Here is an 18970-nt window from a genome sequence, read left to right as displayed (position 1 = left end):
TGTCCTTAATGGACTTAATAGCAGACAGATTATGTCCATTAAGGTCATGGATTATGACCTTAATGGACATAATCCATTATGAAGATCTAAACAGACAAGACACCCATGTATACATGATAGTCATTACTTAACAAACAAAATCTCGTGCTGCTAAACATGGTCTCCTCTACTTATGTCCACTTTCCTATGGGATCACTCTCAGCCCATTGAACAGGCTGAGTTTTAGATAATTGCTAAACAGTAATCATTACCCCATACTTTTCAAACTTTACACAGCAAGATCCTTGCCAGTAAACAACTGAACTAAATGGAAATTCTCTAAAGTAGACTGGATCAAAGTTAGCTCCTGTGTTATAATAGATGATCAGATCATTCAGCATTAAACTATAGATAATGCTAGTGAACACATTTACAAAATGAATATTAGCAGCTGCTGCATCAGATGGAAAGCTAAGGAAGATTCATGGATTCAGTTTGCTTCCTCTTTCTCAGATACAAATACTAGAATAATATGAAAGAAAATAAGACAGCTCAATGGAAAATTTTCATCAGTTTCCTCCCTAATACTAATGTGGAACAGACTGGATACAACCCTGCCAGAAGAAATAGCAAATATATTTGCTGACTACATTTGGAGCAGAATTTTGGAACAACTGTGTTGTACAACTAACCTTTAACAATGTTGGAATTGCAGGAATCCTTAAATAAATTAGGCAACACTTCAGCTGGTCCTGATGGTGTATACTATATCATGGTAAAGCAAAGGGGCAAGGAAAACCATGAACTCTCTCTTATTACTATTCAGCCAAATTTTTGTTGAGCACTATTACCCAAGCTCATTCATCATTCACTTATTCTACCAATTCTGAAACTGAAAAAGGATCAGTCAAATCCACACAACTATAGGTCTTTCTCACTTATCTCAATGATCAATTTGGCTTTTGAAAAAATGAATCCGCCTTAGATATCGTGATCAGGGCTGAAGCAAACATAAGAAATGATTTCATTAAGAATGAACATCTGGTCGTGATATCTCTGGATGTAGTGAAGCCTTTGACACGACATGGTGTTTTGTCATCCTTTGAGACCTACATGCCCTTGGATTCCAGGGAAGTTTGCTATCAGTAATTCGGAACTTTCTCTAAGATCAAAGTCCATTTTCAGAATGTCTTTTCTCGAACTTCTGTTCAGGAAGAGAGAGTTTTGGAAGAGTGACACCCTATTTGCAACTAGAATGCATACTCTGACTTGAACCATTCCCAGCAGTGTTGAAATGTGTGATTTTTCTGATACTCTTATACTATCAAACTTCTTGGAGAATTTGTGCTCCACAAAAAACAGCTCAATGTCAGTTAATAAAATAGAATTGTGGATGTCACATAAAGGCTACTGATTATTGTCACAGACTACTGCTATACACTATTGCAAAAAGAGCAAAATGCATCTTGAAGTGGAATTGAGGTTGCACAGCCATTCCATACAACCCACTGACAGTATTCAATTTCTGGACCCTTGTATTAGATACTTTTTAAAACACACGAATATACAAATCGTTTCTTTGAATATCCTCAAGGTCCTCTGCTATATCATGGGGTTCTGATTGTTATATTTTGCTTCACTTGTACTGGATGATAATCTAACCCTGATTGGACTATAGTGCTCCAGAATATAACTTGACAGGGAAGTTGGTATTGCAGTGGCTAGATCCAATTTAACATAATTCCCTTAGAATAACATTAGGAGCACACTGAACATTCCCTGTCCACAGCATATATATAGAGCACATGAACCTCCATTGGCACTAAAGAGAATGACACCTACCCTTACATATGCAGCCAAATTTAATATCTCATCCTCTCTGGCCTTATGTTTTCAATCTCCTCTGGTAAACAACTATATGAATACACCTAATGAAAATCAGTCTAAAAATAAGAGGTGAAGGGTCTTGCAAAGCAAGCTGGAATGTCACTTGTGAACATGTCTACCTAGAAATGGAAACAGTGGAGCCAGCATGGTCTGTGCATTCTGCAATGATTACTTTTTTTGTTGATGGAAAAAACACTCACTAGCAACTCAAAATTTAGTCCCCATGCATCAATAAATTCACACACACTTCAGTTATACACTGCCAGGTCAAAAACAGACATGCCTATAAGTTTTGTAGTGGTTCTGCCCACTTTCACTGTAGCAGTCTCTATCTCACTCCATTACAGCATCCACACTGCTGAGCTTGAAGCACTCAAAAATGGCTCCAGAACAGGGTATTGAACATATGAACTGGATCCAGCCTGTGTATTCAATCTGGTCTGTGCAAGATTCTAAAAATACTTATAAAATTAGAAATAAAATATTATTTAATTTTATAAAATAAAGAAATATAATATTGTAAAATTATAGTACAAATACTGTAAAACTAATAAAGTTAGCAGTGCTGCTCATAACAAAAGCACCACACAATGTAAACTTTAAATGTACTATAATGAGAATACGGGTAGGATCCGTTTTACGGCAGGATCCTACCTATATTCTCAAAACAGGGTCGTAAAATGAAAAGTGGTAAAACAAGACCAAATTAAAATGTAATTGAATGATTAAACAATTAAAAAAATAAAATTTTAACTTACTTTGGTAATGTGGAGTCATTGCTTGAGTACGTATTTACTTCACTGATATTTTATGTGACAATGGCATAATGGGGCAACATTAATGGGAGGTTCCTGGTTGAGAGTCATCGGGTTCTGAGGGTTCCTTTCCTTCTTTGTCAAGAATTGTAGTATTGACATCTGGCGTGACTTCCTACTTCTTTCTTCCAAGATGTTATAGTAGGGCTTCAACATCATGTTGACACCTCTTAGATGCAATGGTCACGTTCCCAATCAGGAACATTATCACAAAGTTCATCAAATGCACTATGATTGTTGTTATTTGTTATTGTTATTTGGTTTATAGAAGCATTAGCAACTAAGGCCATATTGCTCCGTGAATATGCGGTGGTCATTCCTGATCGTTCCGCATCCTCCGTATTTGGTGGTGACGGGCTCAGACCCCGGTCTAATCAAGAAGCGTGTGCTACGCACTGCTGCTCCTTCCCACCTGGCTACAATGCACTATGAATTTTGGCAAGAGCACTCTCTGACTATGTTTTGTTTTTAATGTTCTGATTGGCTCCAACTCTTCCACTCCATCTGGTGTGTCAGCCTCATGTTGTTGAAGTTGCACAGTCAGTTCCTCCAATTCCTACCTCGAAAGTAGCTCACCATGACTCTCCAGCAACTGGTCAACATCATCTGGATCAAAGTTGTCAATGCCAACATCCTTAGCCATGCAAGAAGCATCTTTAGCCACTTCCGAAACTGGCTCATTCCTTACAAAATCAATCGCTGCTTCGGGCCACAATTTACACCAGATGCCATTCATGTGACACTTCCTCCCAGGCAGAATCAATGTTTGTGATGGCATTCAGGATGCTATACGACTTCCAGTAGTCCCTCACAGTTATATCAGACTGCACAGCCTCAACAATCCCTTTGAAAGTTGTACTGATGTACGCAATTACACCCTGGTCCATCAGTTTCAAAAGTGAAGTTGTGTTGGGAGGCAAATACACAACCTCAACTTCCAAATAGTCGTGGATTTCTTGTAGGTTGGCTGGGTGTCCTGGGGCATTGTCCAGCACCAACATGACTTTGGAAGGCAAGCCATTTGCTGCACAAAACTGAGCAACCTCTGGACAAAAGTACGAGGTGTTCCCTAAAAATTGTCTGAGTCACCTACTCCTTTTTTTTTTTTGTTAAAGTGCCAAAACACAGGAAATCGTGTCTTCACCATGCCTTCATTACATGAGGTGTCTCTGAATGGTACACCAACATCAGTTTGAGTTTAAATGTTCCCGATGCATTGCCACCCAGAAGCAATGTCAACCGATCTTTTGCAATCTTGAAACCAATTTTTTCCAATAAAGCCCCGTTTTGTCCACATTAAAAACTAAATCAGGGTGGTAGTTGCCTTCACCTATTAAGTTTTTAAATTCAGAAGGATACTCTTCTGCCACTGCAACTCAGCACTAGCAGCCCCACCAGACACTTTCACATTGTGAATTTTAGAACGGTTTTTAAACTGATGAAACCACCCTTTGCTGGCCATAAATGTTTCAGTGCTACCATACCCCTCACATATTTCATCAAATAATGACTTTGTCTTGTCCAGAATTACCGCCTGTGTAACAGGAACATTATTTTGGTTCATATCGTCAACCCACAACACTAAAAATTTCTCCATTTTTTTCCCATTGTTTCACTGCGTGAATAAGTTGTTCTGGAGGATGACACACTTGTTATCCCTGTATGTGCGCATGCTTTCTTTTATCAACATTGTTCATAATCGTTGATACAGTAGGTGCTAAACAGTGCCTTACACACATCCAACCAATGCTCACCAGACTCCATGCGACAAGTCACATCCATTTTCTCCTTAATTGTTAGTGTTTTATGCTCTTTTTTGCCCCCCCCCACACACACACAGACACTGCCCTACGCTTAGAGCTCATGGTTACACAAAAATTATTATTATTAATAATGAGAAATAGCACTATAATAGTGCAACCCATTAACAATTGAAGGAAAATTCACAACGAAACCAACATGGTGCTATCATTCCCCCAACAAAGCACCTTGAAAAACAAAAGAAATGCCTAGTGCGTGTTTGGACTCACAGGCATTGCTGCAATGTGTTACTGAGTTGCAATTTTTTTAGGTAATATTTTGAAACAGTTGTTAATGTGAAAAGTTGTAAAATGGACCATCGTAAAACGGGACCTACCTATATACATGAAACATAGACTAGTATTGCCTAAACTCTAGAAAGGTTTGAATGCTTCATGGTTATTCTTGAACAGAATCTTTGAGAAGCTAGGCTAAATATGTGACGTCCAAGCATCGCATGATAAAAATGTTAGTGTGAATTCAATTCAAAGGTGATTATAGAGTGCAAAAATACAGGAGATAAATGTGTGCTCACTCAAGTGAACTGTGCTACTTGAGTGAGCACACTGATACAGTTGTGGCAAGCTGCATGTTTATGAGCAAAGTATCAGTAAAATTATATTTTGTTGTATGAAAAATTTTATAATTACATTCTACCTATGTCACTTAAAAGAAGAAAAAAGGATATGTGTCATATTTTTTTCATTGATTTAAAAGGAAAGCCATTATGCTTAATTTGTTGGCAAAATGTTAGAGTTACAAAAGAATACATTAAAAGGCATTAACACTCATATCTCAATATTCACAACACGTGGGAATGGGAAAACTGCAGGAAGCGAAATTAGAAAAGGTTTTGAAATTACAGCAATATTTTTACAAAAACATGTAACAGTAGTAATACAGCAGTGCAGGGGCATATGTACTCCCTTAACCAAAAATTTGAAATTAAAGAAAAAAGATCACAGGAGGCTTTCGTTTTGCTTCTTCTCTGTTCTCTCAAGGGGTTCCAGTCTACAAAGAGCTAAAACCAATGATTTTGTTCAGTGTTGTAACTATGCCAATGCAGCTGCATTGGGGCCCAAGATTCATTTCTCAAGACAATTAATGAATTTCATTAATAAACAAGCAATGTTTTTTAAATTAAATGTAACACATTCTTATCAAAACAGCAGGCCGGCCTGAGTATTGTTTAGACTGATGCTACACTTATAGAAATATTAGTAAATAGATAGTTGTGAAATATTCAGCAAAACCAGTATCAAATATAAATATACATCACAGTCTGATTTTATTTTAGTGTTGGTGAATTTACTTTATATTTTTTTGTGTGTATGCATATTCTGATTGTTTATATATATATTGTCGCAGGGCAATATGTTTTATTTTACAATACACAAATATGTCGCATAACAGTCTAGCTATGGCCAGTGTTCTTGTTTTAGCACCTTTCACTCTAGATTTGGCCCTTTTATTTCAAATAAACAAAAAAAAAAAAAAAAAACTACAAGGACTAGGAATGAGTTATTATTATGCTAACAAGAGACACAATTAAATTGTGAATCCTTTGATTCTCACTTATGACATTCTGACCAGTGCATTGGGACCCTTCATGTAATTAGCATTTATCCCTTCAGTCACTCCAAAGCATGAAGTTTCATTAAATTTATGGTTTTGAGCTTCATTTGCCATTTTCACAACTACATTCACCCATGTTTATTGCTTTGTTTCTATACAGCCAATGGCACCCGGACTTTGTCGCTGTCCACGAATAATACATTTTATAACCCTTTTATATGTATCTGTTCTGTTTTTGTTTGTGATGGGAAAATTTGTTGCAGAGTTACCTGAAGGAGTAACTTGGGAAACAAAACAAAAAAAATTCATCCAATCTCAGAGATTTTCATTTGCTTTATTGGCAGAGAAAGAAAGTTCTGCAGCTGTTATCAAGCATCATGTACTATTCTGTGATTCTACATTTTCAGGTTTCTCAGAACACAAAAAAAATTTACCCATACCACTATTTTTTCCTAACTTGTGATCAAAGGCTGACGATGTAAGTAAATTTATTATTCATTCAGTTTACATGATGGACCATTCACAAATTATGAATGATCCATGACATCTGTGAATGTCAAACGTTCAGTTTTGAGACTAATATATGTTACTCATTGCTGTAGATTTATTTTTTATTATTATATATATTTTTTTTTACTATTCTTTGCATTTTGTTACAATTTGACAGAACAATTTCTAGTTTTATTACTCTGGTGTCAGTAAATTTTTTTAATTGAAAATTTGTTGATAGATCAGAGAAAGATATTATAATATGAATTTCTACTAATCACTCAGAACTCTTCAACTTCCTTTATTTTAAATTCGACTTTCTGCAGTCTACTTTCCTAATATAGAGGGTCACTTTATGCTGGCTCACTTTTTGATAATTAAAAGAATTTGATGCAAATAAAACAAATTTCTGCTGTGAAAGAGTAGTTTCTTAGAAAATTTTCAGATTTCAGATGTGAGAAACAATTTAAATCATTCAGTGCTCGATTCTGAAGATTAGATATTAAAGATTCCCCAGAAGAATTGCAAACTTAACTTAATGACTTTCAGTGCAGAACAGTATTAAAGGAGAATTTTAAATCAATTACCATTCAACAATTTTATAAATATTTGGGGCAATATAATGCACTATCTATGTTTGGGACCTTACTTATGTGAGCAACAATTCTCTACGATGAACATTAATACATCAAAACTACATTCAAGACTAACAGAAAATAATTTGAATTCTATTCAGAAAATAGCAACTAAGCAGTCACTGGTACCAAATATTGATAGTGTAAAAATTACAAAAGTTTCCAGGCAGATAAAAAATTTATAATGTTTTATATTTGCATTTTGGTATTTGAACATTAATACATCAAAACTACATTCAAGACTAACAGAAAATAATTTGAATTCTATTCAGAAAATAGCAACTAAGCAGTCACTGGTACCAAATATTGATAGTGTAAAAATTACAAAAGTTTCCAGGCAGATAAAAAATTTATAATGTTTTATATTTGCATTTTGGTATTTTTAATTGTTTATACAGGAACTGCCCAACTTACATAAGTTTTGCGCTCTGCGGAATGCTACGTAAGTTGGAATTTCCCTAAATAAGCATTTGGGGAAATTCCGCATTCACAACTATGTGCGTTGAATTTGATAGAAGCAAAAAAGAAACATTCGATGAATATGTAAATAGAATTATTCAATTTTTTTATCTCATGAGCAGGAAAAATTACAAAAGTGTTCAAAATTATATTATAAAAAGAGAGAGGAGACAGGCATAGCATCAGCAAGTTTTACCTTTCGAGCAGTGTTGCCAGAATTAACTCTCCAGCTGATAAGCACACCGCTGTGGAGATTTAGAAGGGGGTTTTTCCAACACATCACAAAATTTCTCTGTAGCTGCAGAATCGGCACTTGGCGACTTCACCAAGTCACGCTGGTTTCCAAAATTTTAATGTTTTGGAAACCAGCGTGACTTGAACCTATTAAACCACCCATTGCTTGTCACGAACTTGGCTTGGGGTTCACCGTAATTATCCTTAATATCTTCATAAATACTTCTTGCTTTTGTTTGAATGGCCATTGGACTCAGGGGCACTCGCTTCTGAATCCACTCGCTTCTGAATCTGATTTTCCATCCATATTATTAATAGCTTTTACATCTTCAATATAGCACCTGAATGCTGTTTTATGATCACTGTTGGGGGGTGGACTGGCCAGAGTGTGAAATACGTTGATCCTTGAACATGTTCTTTTATACGTGCACCGTCCCTTAAAATAGTATTCACTGTTGAAGCAGCGAGACCTAATTCCGTGCAATAGATGACAAACTTTGTCCTGCTTCTTACTTCTTAATTAATCATCTTCATTTCTAAATCAATTTTGTTTTGTTTCGTTTCCTAGCACTGCCAGCACTTGCACTTTCCATTGGTTGCTTTCCCTTCATCATTGTAATAAGTAAATAGGAATGAAGAGAAGATTCTGAAAATTTGTATGTTTTTCATATGATTGAAGATTTCAGTGAAGGGGAGGAACACATTTCACCATAATAACATAAAAACCCACACAATTCCAGTTATCGGGATTTGTGCAAATGCAATAAGATTTAGTTTACTACCCGTTTATAATAGATTTCACTAACAGAAAAGCCCAATAAACCAGAAAGTTCAAATTGTTTTTATTGTAGTGACTTCCAGAAATGTGTTTTAGAAAAATATCACAAAGGCATTCAGAATTGATCCTTATAACGGAACATATGATAACGATGAAAGTGTAGCGCAATTTCCATTATAAAGAGTAAGGTGACCATTCGTCCCCGAAACAAGACTTGTGTCCCAGCTTATTTTTGTCCCCGATTCTGTATTTTTTCCTTAAAGTTATAAAATAATGAATATGAGACCAGAGCCACCATTTTGCTCTTAAAATTAAAACTTAAAATTCTGCTAATCTGGCAACAGTGTAACTGTACTGGGAATCCCCTAGGTCTCAGCTCGAATATTCAGCCCTGGGCTGTGATTAGTGATGAACGAGACATCAAAGTGGTTTGATGGCAGGTTTCTCATAGGAGTATTTTCATAGTGTTGAACACTTGTCTTTCTATTTACTATGTGTGTTTACTGTGTTATTAAATAAAAAAGTTATACAAGATTAAAACTGTAAGTTGCTTTGTATGTTTGTATGCAAGAATGTTTTCTTGCATGAAGTACATTTGGAGCAATGAAAAATCACAGCTGAAAGTGGAAACAATGAGAGCTATCGTAGCTGTTAAAATAAACACGGGTTTATTGTGTGAGGCCTTTAGTGTGAAAATATCAGCAAACCCTGCTATATTGAAAAAAAAATTCATTCTTCGGACAAATATACAGCAGTTAATTAGTGCAATGCAAACATTTATGTAAAATGGGTTTTCAAATGTTCAAATAAATGTTTCAAATAAAATGATTATTTAAATCAAATTATTATTATTACTATAGAACGAGTATTATTTAAGGTCCCACATCAGGCCGTGTGATGGCTGCTTGTGTTAGAGTGCACCTCTCTGATTGCTGGGGTTAAGCACCACCGGGCATGGTCAGTAGTTGGATGGGTGACCATTCTGTGGTAGTCAGTGCCAGTCCACGGCATAATGGGCTGAGATCCCGCTGAGGGCATTTATATAGTCCATATCAAAGGACTCATCCTCTACCAGGAGTAGGGGATGGGTCCTTTAAAAAAAAAAAAAAAAAAAAAAAAAATACTGCATCCCCGGAAACCCCCAAAAAAAAAAAATGGTCACCTTATTTTAGAGAGATAAATAGTTTAGTTATATAGCGAAAATTTCAACTTCCAAGGTCTTGGAACGAATTACCAAAAAAAAATAACAGTGTTATTGGGTTCACATTACGATATTTTCATGACATCTCCATTTATTCCTATGGGATGCAAAATACGTTTACACAATTTTTTTAAGTTTGCACCGGCCGGCAAAAACTTACATAAATTTGAACTTGCGTAAGGCGAGTATTGCGTAAGTCGGGGAGTTCCTGTATTTAATGTTATATAATTTTAATACATTTGTGAAAATTGTATTAGAGTATATCTAAATTTCAACAACTGTTGAAATAAAATTAAAAAAGGCCATTTTTTTTCATTTTATATTTATCTAATCTGGCCTGCCAGTTGCAATAGTAATTTGGCCCAGATGCTGAAACGAGTTTGACAACCCATGCACACCATCCATTTTGGGTATCACATCAAATGGACAAGGAGGAAAACTACTCTATACATATGTTAACTTTACTACAGGACAATCTCTGCTATCGACCTTTCCATCTATTCTCCAGTATTATTTCCAACCAGTAATTGATGACCTCTACAGCAGTGACTTTTACCCAGATTGGAACAAATATGCCAGTTATGTTGTATCTGATATCAGTCATTGAATCTAAGTCATTGGATATTATGGTCAAAGTTAAGGCAAACACCTGGAATGCCTTCATTAAAAAAGAATACCTGGCAATTGTATGTCTTGATATCCAAAAGGTATTTGACACCACTTGGCATTTTGGTGTTCTTCGGAATCTACACATACTTGGCCTACGAGGACATCTGCCACTTCTAAAGCAAAGCTTCCTCCAAACCCACATCTTTCAAGTTCATTATCAAAATTTCAGTTAAATCATATTGATGATGTTACATCAATATAGATGATGTGTTTCAGTTACATCATATTGATGATGTAACTGAAACAGATAACACAACAAATACTAGCTTCAGCCAAATTTGCTATACCGAAACCATGTGTAGACAAATGAAAATGTACTAATCACTGGTGGAATATACAGAGTACACCAATGCAAAAAAAGGGAAAAAATAAAGCATGGTACTTGTTCCACAAACATCCAACTAATAACCTTATCATCTACAATAGACATACATAGAGACAAAGTATGTCACATAAAAAGACAGGCAAGAAAAGATTCTTGGATTAAGTTTGCATCCACTATCACCAAAGATACTGATACCTGACTTGAGTTGGAAAATAATTAAAATACTCAACAGCAAACCACCACCAACTTCTCTCCCAGTCCTTAGTTGGAATAGACAAAATTGCAAATGCCTTTGCAGAAATGTTCTCCAAGCATCTGCACTGATTATATATGATAAAAACCTTTCAAAATACTAAAAAACTGGCTAAGAAGTACAAAATAAACTTTAGCAAAAATACATCCACCACTGTATAATCAACCGTTTACTGTGTTGGAGTTACAAAATTCCTTAATTAGCTCAGTTAACAATGCACTTGGTCCTGATGACATATATTATCTTATGTTGCAAAAGTTAAACAAAAACATCCTTCAGTTCATTCCTTGCTGATTTTCTTCAACAGAATCCTTTCCAAAAATTACTCTCCTGGCACTTGGCATCACTCAGTTGTACTGGCTTTTCCCAAATCAGGAAAAGACCAAACACATCCAAAGAATTGCAGACATTTCTCATACTAGCTATCTTTTAAAACATTGGAAAAAAATTATCCACAAGTGACTTAGGTATCTGGAATTGCAATCACTGATGAACGAAAATCAATACGGCTGTAGGAAAAAAAAAAAGATCCTCTTTGAATATTGTGGTCAAAGTTAAGGCAAACATCTGGAATGCCTTCATTAAAAAAGAATACCTGGCAGTTGTATGTCTTGATATTCAAAAGGTATTTGACACCACTTAGCATTTTGGTGTTCTTCGGAATCTACACATACTTGGCCTATGAGGACATCTGCCACTTCTAAAACAGAGCTTCCTCCAAACCTTTCAAGTTCATTATCAAATTGTCCTCACCCAGTCTTTCAACTAAGGAGAAGGAGTCCCACAGTACTCTATTCTCAGTGCTATACTTTTTGCCATCAAAATAAACTAAATGACAAGACATTCCTGCTGCTGTTAAAACATCCCTATATTATTAGCCATATGGTGCAAGAAAGCCTGACGCTTATGCTGCACCAGCCAAAAAAAATTCCTGAGTTACCCTGAGAGAGAGAGAGAGAGAGAGAGTCAGAAGCAGAAGGGAATCACCGAGAAAGAGAAGAATGATGATATCCAATTCAGAACCCTGGGTGTGCCAAGCCCATACTCACATGCTGATGACCTTACTATCTCGTGGCAGTTCCAAAACATGAACTGTATCGTATTGAACATCTTCAACGTGCAATCAATAAAATAGAACAGCAGATGTCACAGAATGGCTATCGCCCCTCCGAACAGAAAACTATAGCAGAACATTTTTGTAAAAAAACACAAGCCAACCTCAGAGTGCCTGTTTCTTAGGCGTAGCTCTAGACAATAAGCCCATTTTTTTTAGCAGACAGTTTTGGATATTCATCATGTCTGATAGACATTATGAATATCCAATCTGCCAAAAAAGATGATTACTCTTCAAGTAATATCAGCTGTGACATGGGTTGCTGTTAGATACACCCTGCTTCACTTGCACCATATGCTTATTACATCTTGATTAGACTACAGTTCTCCTGTATATGATTCAGCTAGAAAGAGTGCTCTTAAGTGGCTTAACTCAGTTCATCTTTGTGCCTTACAGACAGCCCTTTGGAGCATTCTAAACTTCTCCTGTTCAAAGCTTATATGTAGAAGCAAATGAACCACCACTTCATCTAAGCAAATGCAAATGCTAATCAGACAAGGTCTGCCCTTAAAAGCATGCCACGCATGCTGTCCAAAGGTGCAAGATAATAATAGGCACCTGTAATTGTTCTACCTTTCGGTAGGTAATCAGTCATTATTATGCCATTCTCATCCCAAAACACTGTCAACAATACCTTTCCTGCTGATGCTTGGACCTTTGCCTTCTTGGAGGATGGGGAACCATGATGTCCCCATTCCATGGACTGCTTTTTACTTTCGGGGTCGAAATGGCGTATTCAACTTTCATCCTGAATGATTAGACAAGAGAAAGTCTTCCTCATTTTTTTGGCACAGGGCTAACAACTCTTGTTGATCAGCCTTCTGTAAACCAGTCAATAGTTGGGGAATCCATCTTGCACTCAATTTCCGTAAATGGAGTTGGTCATGAAGGACTGTTTCAACAGAGCCCACACTAATCTTTACCTCCTAGGACAATTTAAGCACAGATATCCGGCGATCTTCCATGATTAACGACTCCACTTTTCTGATCGTGCTGTCATCGGTGGCTGAATGGGGACAACCTGGAATGGGCTCAGATTCTACCGATGTCTGACCACACCTAAACTGTCTATGCCAGTGCTTCACAATGCCATAGGATGGGGCTTCATCCTTATATACAGCAGTCATCTCCTCGTGGATTTCTTTAGGAGATTTCCCCTTCAAGAACAGATACCAGATTACAGCTCTGGCTTAAACTTTGTCCATGATGCTATTTCATCACATGTTTAGCTCTATAAGAGAAAAAAAAATTAAAACATAGGGCTCAAATTTTACACCTTTAATACAGAGATATGTATGATGCTACACACAAAATATCATGATCTGCGATGTGTGGAAGTAGGTGAGGGCGATTCTTTATTGAACCACCCTCGTATATATAATATTTTTAATAATATTATAAGCAGAAACACAAAAATAACTGCGTCAGAAACAGAGTAATTTTGAGCTTGTGTTTATATAAACTTTTTCATTCAGGACCTGAAAATATATTTTCAGATCCTGAAAGTGTGGCCCACATTTTATGAACACCCTGTATATTTATTTATTTATTATATTATTATTTTTTTTTAATTTCAGGTAATTATGCTGATTGTTGACAAAATGGTGTCTTTATTGGTATTAGAATATTATACCTCTTATATTGTTGTGCTTGTTGGCGGCTATACCTTTGTGAAGGGAAATTTTATCCTTAATGACTTCAAGGTGCTACATGATATGCTGAAGATACCATAGTTCTCAGGATACATTATGTTTAAGTTAGTCATACTTGATACAGCTTTGCCCATGGCTACAACACCTATCATTGTTAATCAGTAGGTAAAGATACACATTAATGAGTGTTGTAGAAATGGATAGGACAATTTGATGTTTCATTTCAAGCCAGTTGAATACTCTGCATATTCTTTTGTTTTTATTACTAGAAGTATTTTTACTACACTAATAACAAGATCATTGTGGATTTCCTTTACAATTTTATACCATTTTTCAATAATTTTTGGATGAGCACAGGTATTTTTGGAATTTTAGTTAGCCCCCATCAATCTCCAGATTTAGTCCATTCTAAATCTGGATTTTGATGGAAAGATAGCCCATTTATCTGTTAATCTATTCTCTTAAAATCATTTCTTGCTGCCATGTGAGATATAATATGAGATACTTTTCAGATAAAAATAATCTGTACCTTGTATTTATTTCACCAGTAGTGCCTAAAATAGTTTGAAACCATACAATCAGGATGATATCTCTTCAACTATTTTCTAAAGCACAGGCAGCCCTACATGTCCTGTAAATCTGAAAGAAAAAAAATAAGTTTTTTAAAACTGATTGTTAAACTTATAAGCAATTATGTGATTAATCACATAATGTATTATCTTAAGTATTCACAGTCTGCTATATTTACCCAAGTTACTTTCCTAATAACAGATACCCAATCTCATTGGTCTACAAATTGAGTAGCTTTTGCTCATTGAAGTCTTGTTTTTCTGCTAACCCAAGGAGCAATAATTGTTTTTAGACCAATGTATTTTTCCAAGTTGGCCAATATGAAAATATTTCTGTGAAAATATATTGGCCCTTTGTAATTTGTGGTATCAAAGCTTTGAAGGTATTTTCTTGCAATTATGCAAGGACCCAGCACTTCATAAAGGGATTTCTCAAATTGGTGTTAGGTTCTTTCTGCCTATTCCCCCCTGAGTAAAAGTTTTACTTGGATAACATAAGTATCTCATTTGTTTTGCAATAGGACCTTGGCTGAGACCTTTTCAATGCAGTAGCACTGTTCAGGCCATCCCCAATCTGCTCCCTTATGTTAAGCCTTATTGTATAATCTGAAACAAATACATTACCACAGCTTTTATATAATACAAAAAATGGATAACTTTTTCCCCTTCTAGGTATGTACCTGTTTTTCATTTTTACCAAAACAATATGCAAAGTATTAAATTGGTTTCCAATAAACATCAAATTGTAATATATGTTTCTTCTTTCTTTTATTAACATCTTCATTTTGGAAATGGAGTCAACACTTCAACACCACATTAAGGATATTAAACTTAATTGATATGAAAAAAAAAAAAAAAATATATATATATATATATATATATATCAAATTGACATTTCATGTCAAGCTGTTGTTGTTATTTGGTTTTTAGAAGCATTGGCAACTAATGCCATATTGCTCCAGGGATATGCGGTGGTCATTCCCTGACCTTTCCGCATCCTCTGTATTTGGTGATCACAGGCTTGAACCCCAGTCTAATCAAGAAGCGTGTGCTACGCAGTGCTGCTCCTGCCCACCTGGCTGTGGAGGTGCCAATTCATGTCAAGCAGGTATAGGAGTCAGTTTTAAAATTAATCCCACCCCTCTCTTTTTTTTTTTTTTTTTTTTACATTTTACTTAAGTCCAAAATTGCTTTTTCACCCTACTCCATATTCATTTACCAGACTGGTACCATTAACACTTTTCTTCAATGATTCAACACTATCAACTTTTTATTATTTATGAATGTTGCTATTTTTACATTTCACAGACATTTCTGCAACATAGTAGAAAATATAGTATACTATATTTTATACTATATATAATATACAGCTTATTGCAGCCTATTTATTCTACAATCATATCAGGTATATATAATCATGGACATTTACCTACAGTGACTAGTAATGTTCAGTTTTTTAATAACCCTGGCCAAGGCTGTAGCAAACAATTTAGTTTTTTTTTTTTAACATTTAATATTGTATGATTTTTTCACATCACCAGTTGTAAATAAAATATGAAATTTATGTGAATTAAGAAAATTATTTTCCATAGTCAAAAAATAAATTGATAACGTTTTTTTTGTTTCTTTTTTATGAGGTGTTTTATTGGAAAATAAATATTATTATAATTATTACAATATTAATAGTATCTAATAATTATTGTATATATTGGAAAACATGTTGGCAATGTAGTAAATGTGTAGGAAATTATTTTAGTTATAACTAACAGACTATTATTTATGTTATTCAGTCACATGGTAAACCAGTTTTTGAAATGCATGTAGAATAGGTCATAATATTTTGAATTATGGTATACACAGAAAAGAGACAGTTAAGCCATCACCACTAACATTCATATCAATGAAATTTGACTCTTTTAAAAAAATTAAAATGATGTCTGTATTAGAATGGTAAGTTGGAACACTACTATTCAGTAGAAGAATAAGTTGTAAGTCCGAATTAACACTGTGGGCACAAATATTCCTAATCTACCTTGAGACAACTGAAATACTGCCTGATGTTGTAAAGGATTGTTTATTTAAAAATAAAACCTTTATTGAAATCCAATATATATTGTACATTTAATATTTGAATTGCGACAAAACTATTGAATATATAAGAATAGACAGTTGATGTATGCCCAAAGATCTTTTATCAAATGGAGTATTTTTTTTTTTAAAAGCTAAATATCTATCTAGGAATCCGTTATAACCCTTCCAGATCACTTTAGGGTTGTGCAAAAAAAACCTAAAAGATTCTCTGTCACATGTCACATCCATTACAGCCAGAACTCAATTACATCTCCATCTCTCCAGCTCAGCATAGCTATCAGCCTCCATTAAATCATCCAACATTCCAATCACTTGCCCATTACCTACACTTCAGTTATATCCCTTAAAACTTATCCTCCCTTCCTTAGTGCCGATGCCTCAGTCCCATAAAGCATGATGCTCTGTTGAAAATCATGTAACTAACCTCTTTAACTCAATATCTTTTCTCCCAGTAAATATCTGCTTGCTCTTCTCAAATGCTGTCTTACCACTACAGTTCTAGCTCTAATTTCCTGACTGCTTTTCCATCACTTGCTGCAAATTTCCAAGATATCTGTACCCACTCATAATAGCCTCGGCTAAGATAAAGAAAGCTAACATGAGAACCACGGCAAACTTACCGGACAAACTGGTTTACTGCAACTGCAGTTTCTGCCTGTGTTCTCGGTAAACAGGCGATGTGTATGTTAGCAGTAGCGGCAATAAAAGTCAAGAACGATATATCGATTGACATGCAGGCATGACAGTTGATGCAATGATTAGTTTTTTTCTCTTTATTAAAAGCAGACTACTGGAGTTCATGAGTATTTTTGCTATTAAAAAAAAAATGGCTAATTTCAGAACAGGGTGCACACTCCAGACTATTGCCATTTTTTAATTGTGTGGATTGTTTTTAGTGTGGGTTTATTAATAGACTTTCATTTTTGGCTAGTGAAAAAAGGTCAGGCTTGTTTACGCCACTGATTCAAGACAGATTCAAGCAGGCTAGTGAAAAAAAAAAAAAAGGTTAGGTTATGTTATGCTGGAGTGCACGTTCTGTTCTAAGTTCTGAAATGTTAGGTTCGGGAATAATAGAAAAAGAAAGATTCTTTATATTTATATATATATATATATATATATATATATATATATATATATATATATACGTATCATAACATCAATCAATCACTTAACGCTATGATGTTATTATCTGTTGTGTTCATGCACCTTTCAGTACTGGTGAGGATGGGCATGGCTCACCCATATGTATCTCATCATTCTTCTCTTTCTTGGTGATTCCCTTCTACTTCTCTCTCTCTTTGGAATTTTATTTTATTTTTTTGGCTGGTGCAGCATAAGCCTCAGGCTTCCTTGCACCATATAGCTAATAATAATAATAATGTGTCACGCCTACGTGTCAATCGGTATATTGTTCTCGACTTCTACTGCTGCTACCAATAACATGTACTGTCTGTTTACCGATAATGTAGGGAGAAACTGCGGTAACAGCAAACCAGTTTGTCTGGTAAGTTTCCCGTAGTTTGCCACACTTCTCATGTTGGCTTTCTTTAACTTTGCCATAGCCTCTAATCATCCATTTTAATTCTCCTTCCATCTGCATCCTTCATTTCTCCTTCCATCCCCATCATGTTGCTTCTCTTATTGTTAACTGTACAGTAATGTTGAACAGTAATGTGGGGGGAGGAAGAGAGACATCCCTTATCTCACTCCTATACCTAATCTTCTATTTCTTCAATTACTGTGGGCACAAATGTTCTTTAGTATTTCCGTCAACATTTTTCCAGTTTACCCTATCAAATGCTTTTTTCAAATTCACGGAAAAAAAAAAAAAAAATATTCTTATTCATTTCTGTATTTCCTACCATCAAACTTTTTATTTCTATCACATTCCTTGTTCCTTTCCCTTTGCAGAATCCATATTATTCTTCTCGTATAATTTCTGCCATTCTTTCTCTCAGTCTTCTGTTCATCATCAGTAACATCACTTTTGCTGCATGCAGTATCAAACCAACCGTTCTGAAATCCTTGTTTGATTCCATTATATAAAATATATAATCATAAAATCTCCTGGAAACTTTCCCTTCTTGTATATCTGTATATGTTTTTGTTAGTTCCATTCTCCCTGTATTTCCCACTGCTTCAAATATTTCCATTGGTTTCAACAACTAACTTTACTCTCCTCCTTTCTCTTCTTTCATGTAGCTCTAACATCTGTTTCTGCTATTGTTGGATTGAATTTATTATCTTTCATTCCATAATCATCCTCATTCTCAATCTAATTCTCTTTTTTCACCTTTCCCATTTAAATCTCTGTGTCATTCTATTCAGTATGTCTTCCTTCTTTTAACAATTCCCATCTTCATCCTCATTTGCTTCCTATCTTGGATCATTCTTAAATTCATTATTTAGAACTTACCGTTTTAAATGTCAAACCATACTTTCCTT

The 18970-nt window shown here is 35.2% G+C and overlaps 1 protein-coding gene across 2 annotated transcripts in view; it reads left to right on the top strand.

The window, feature by feature from the left end:
- LOC150087021 (lamin-like) overlaps positions 1–18970 on the top strand; it is a 328582-nt gene that overhangs the window by 305872 nt on the left and 3740 nt on the right. The window contains exon 11 of one of the 2 annotated variants that reach the window (XM_090372909.1): positions 13791–15206. The exons of the other annotated variant lie outside the window; for it this stretch is intronic. Within the exon in view, the coding sequence (XP_090229035.1) occupies positions 13791–13794 (4 nt within the window). The 3' untranslated portion in view covers positions 13795–15206. Of the gene's footprint in view, positions 1–13790; positions 15207–18970 lie in introns of those variants that run through there. 2 annotated transcript variants of the gene reach the window in all.

Source organism: Mastigoproctus giganteus, chromosome 4 (genome assembly GCF_048544385.1).
Source record: "Mastigoproctus giganteus isolate SK-2022 chromosome 4, ASM4854438v1, whole genome shotgun sequence".
Classification (NCBI taxonomy): Eukaryota; Metazoa; Arthropoda; class Arachnida; order Uropygi; family Thelyphonidae; genus Mastigoproctus; species Mastigoproctus giganteus.
The sequence above is the reverse complement of the archived record's forward strand: the minus strand, read 5'-3'. Positions and strand labels throughout refer to the sequence as shown.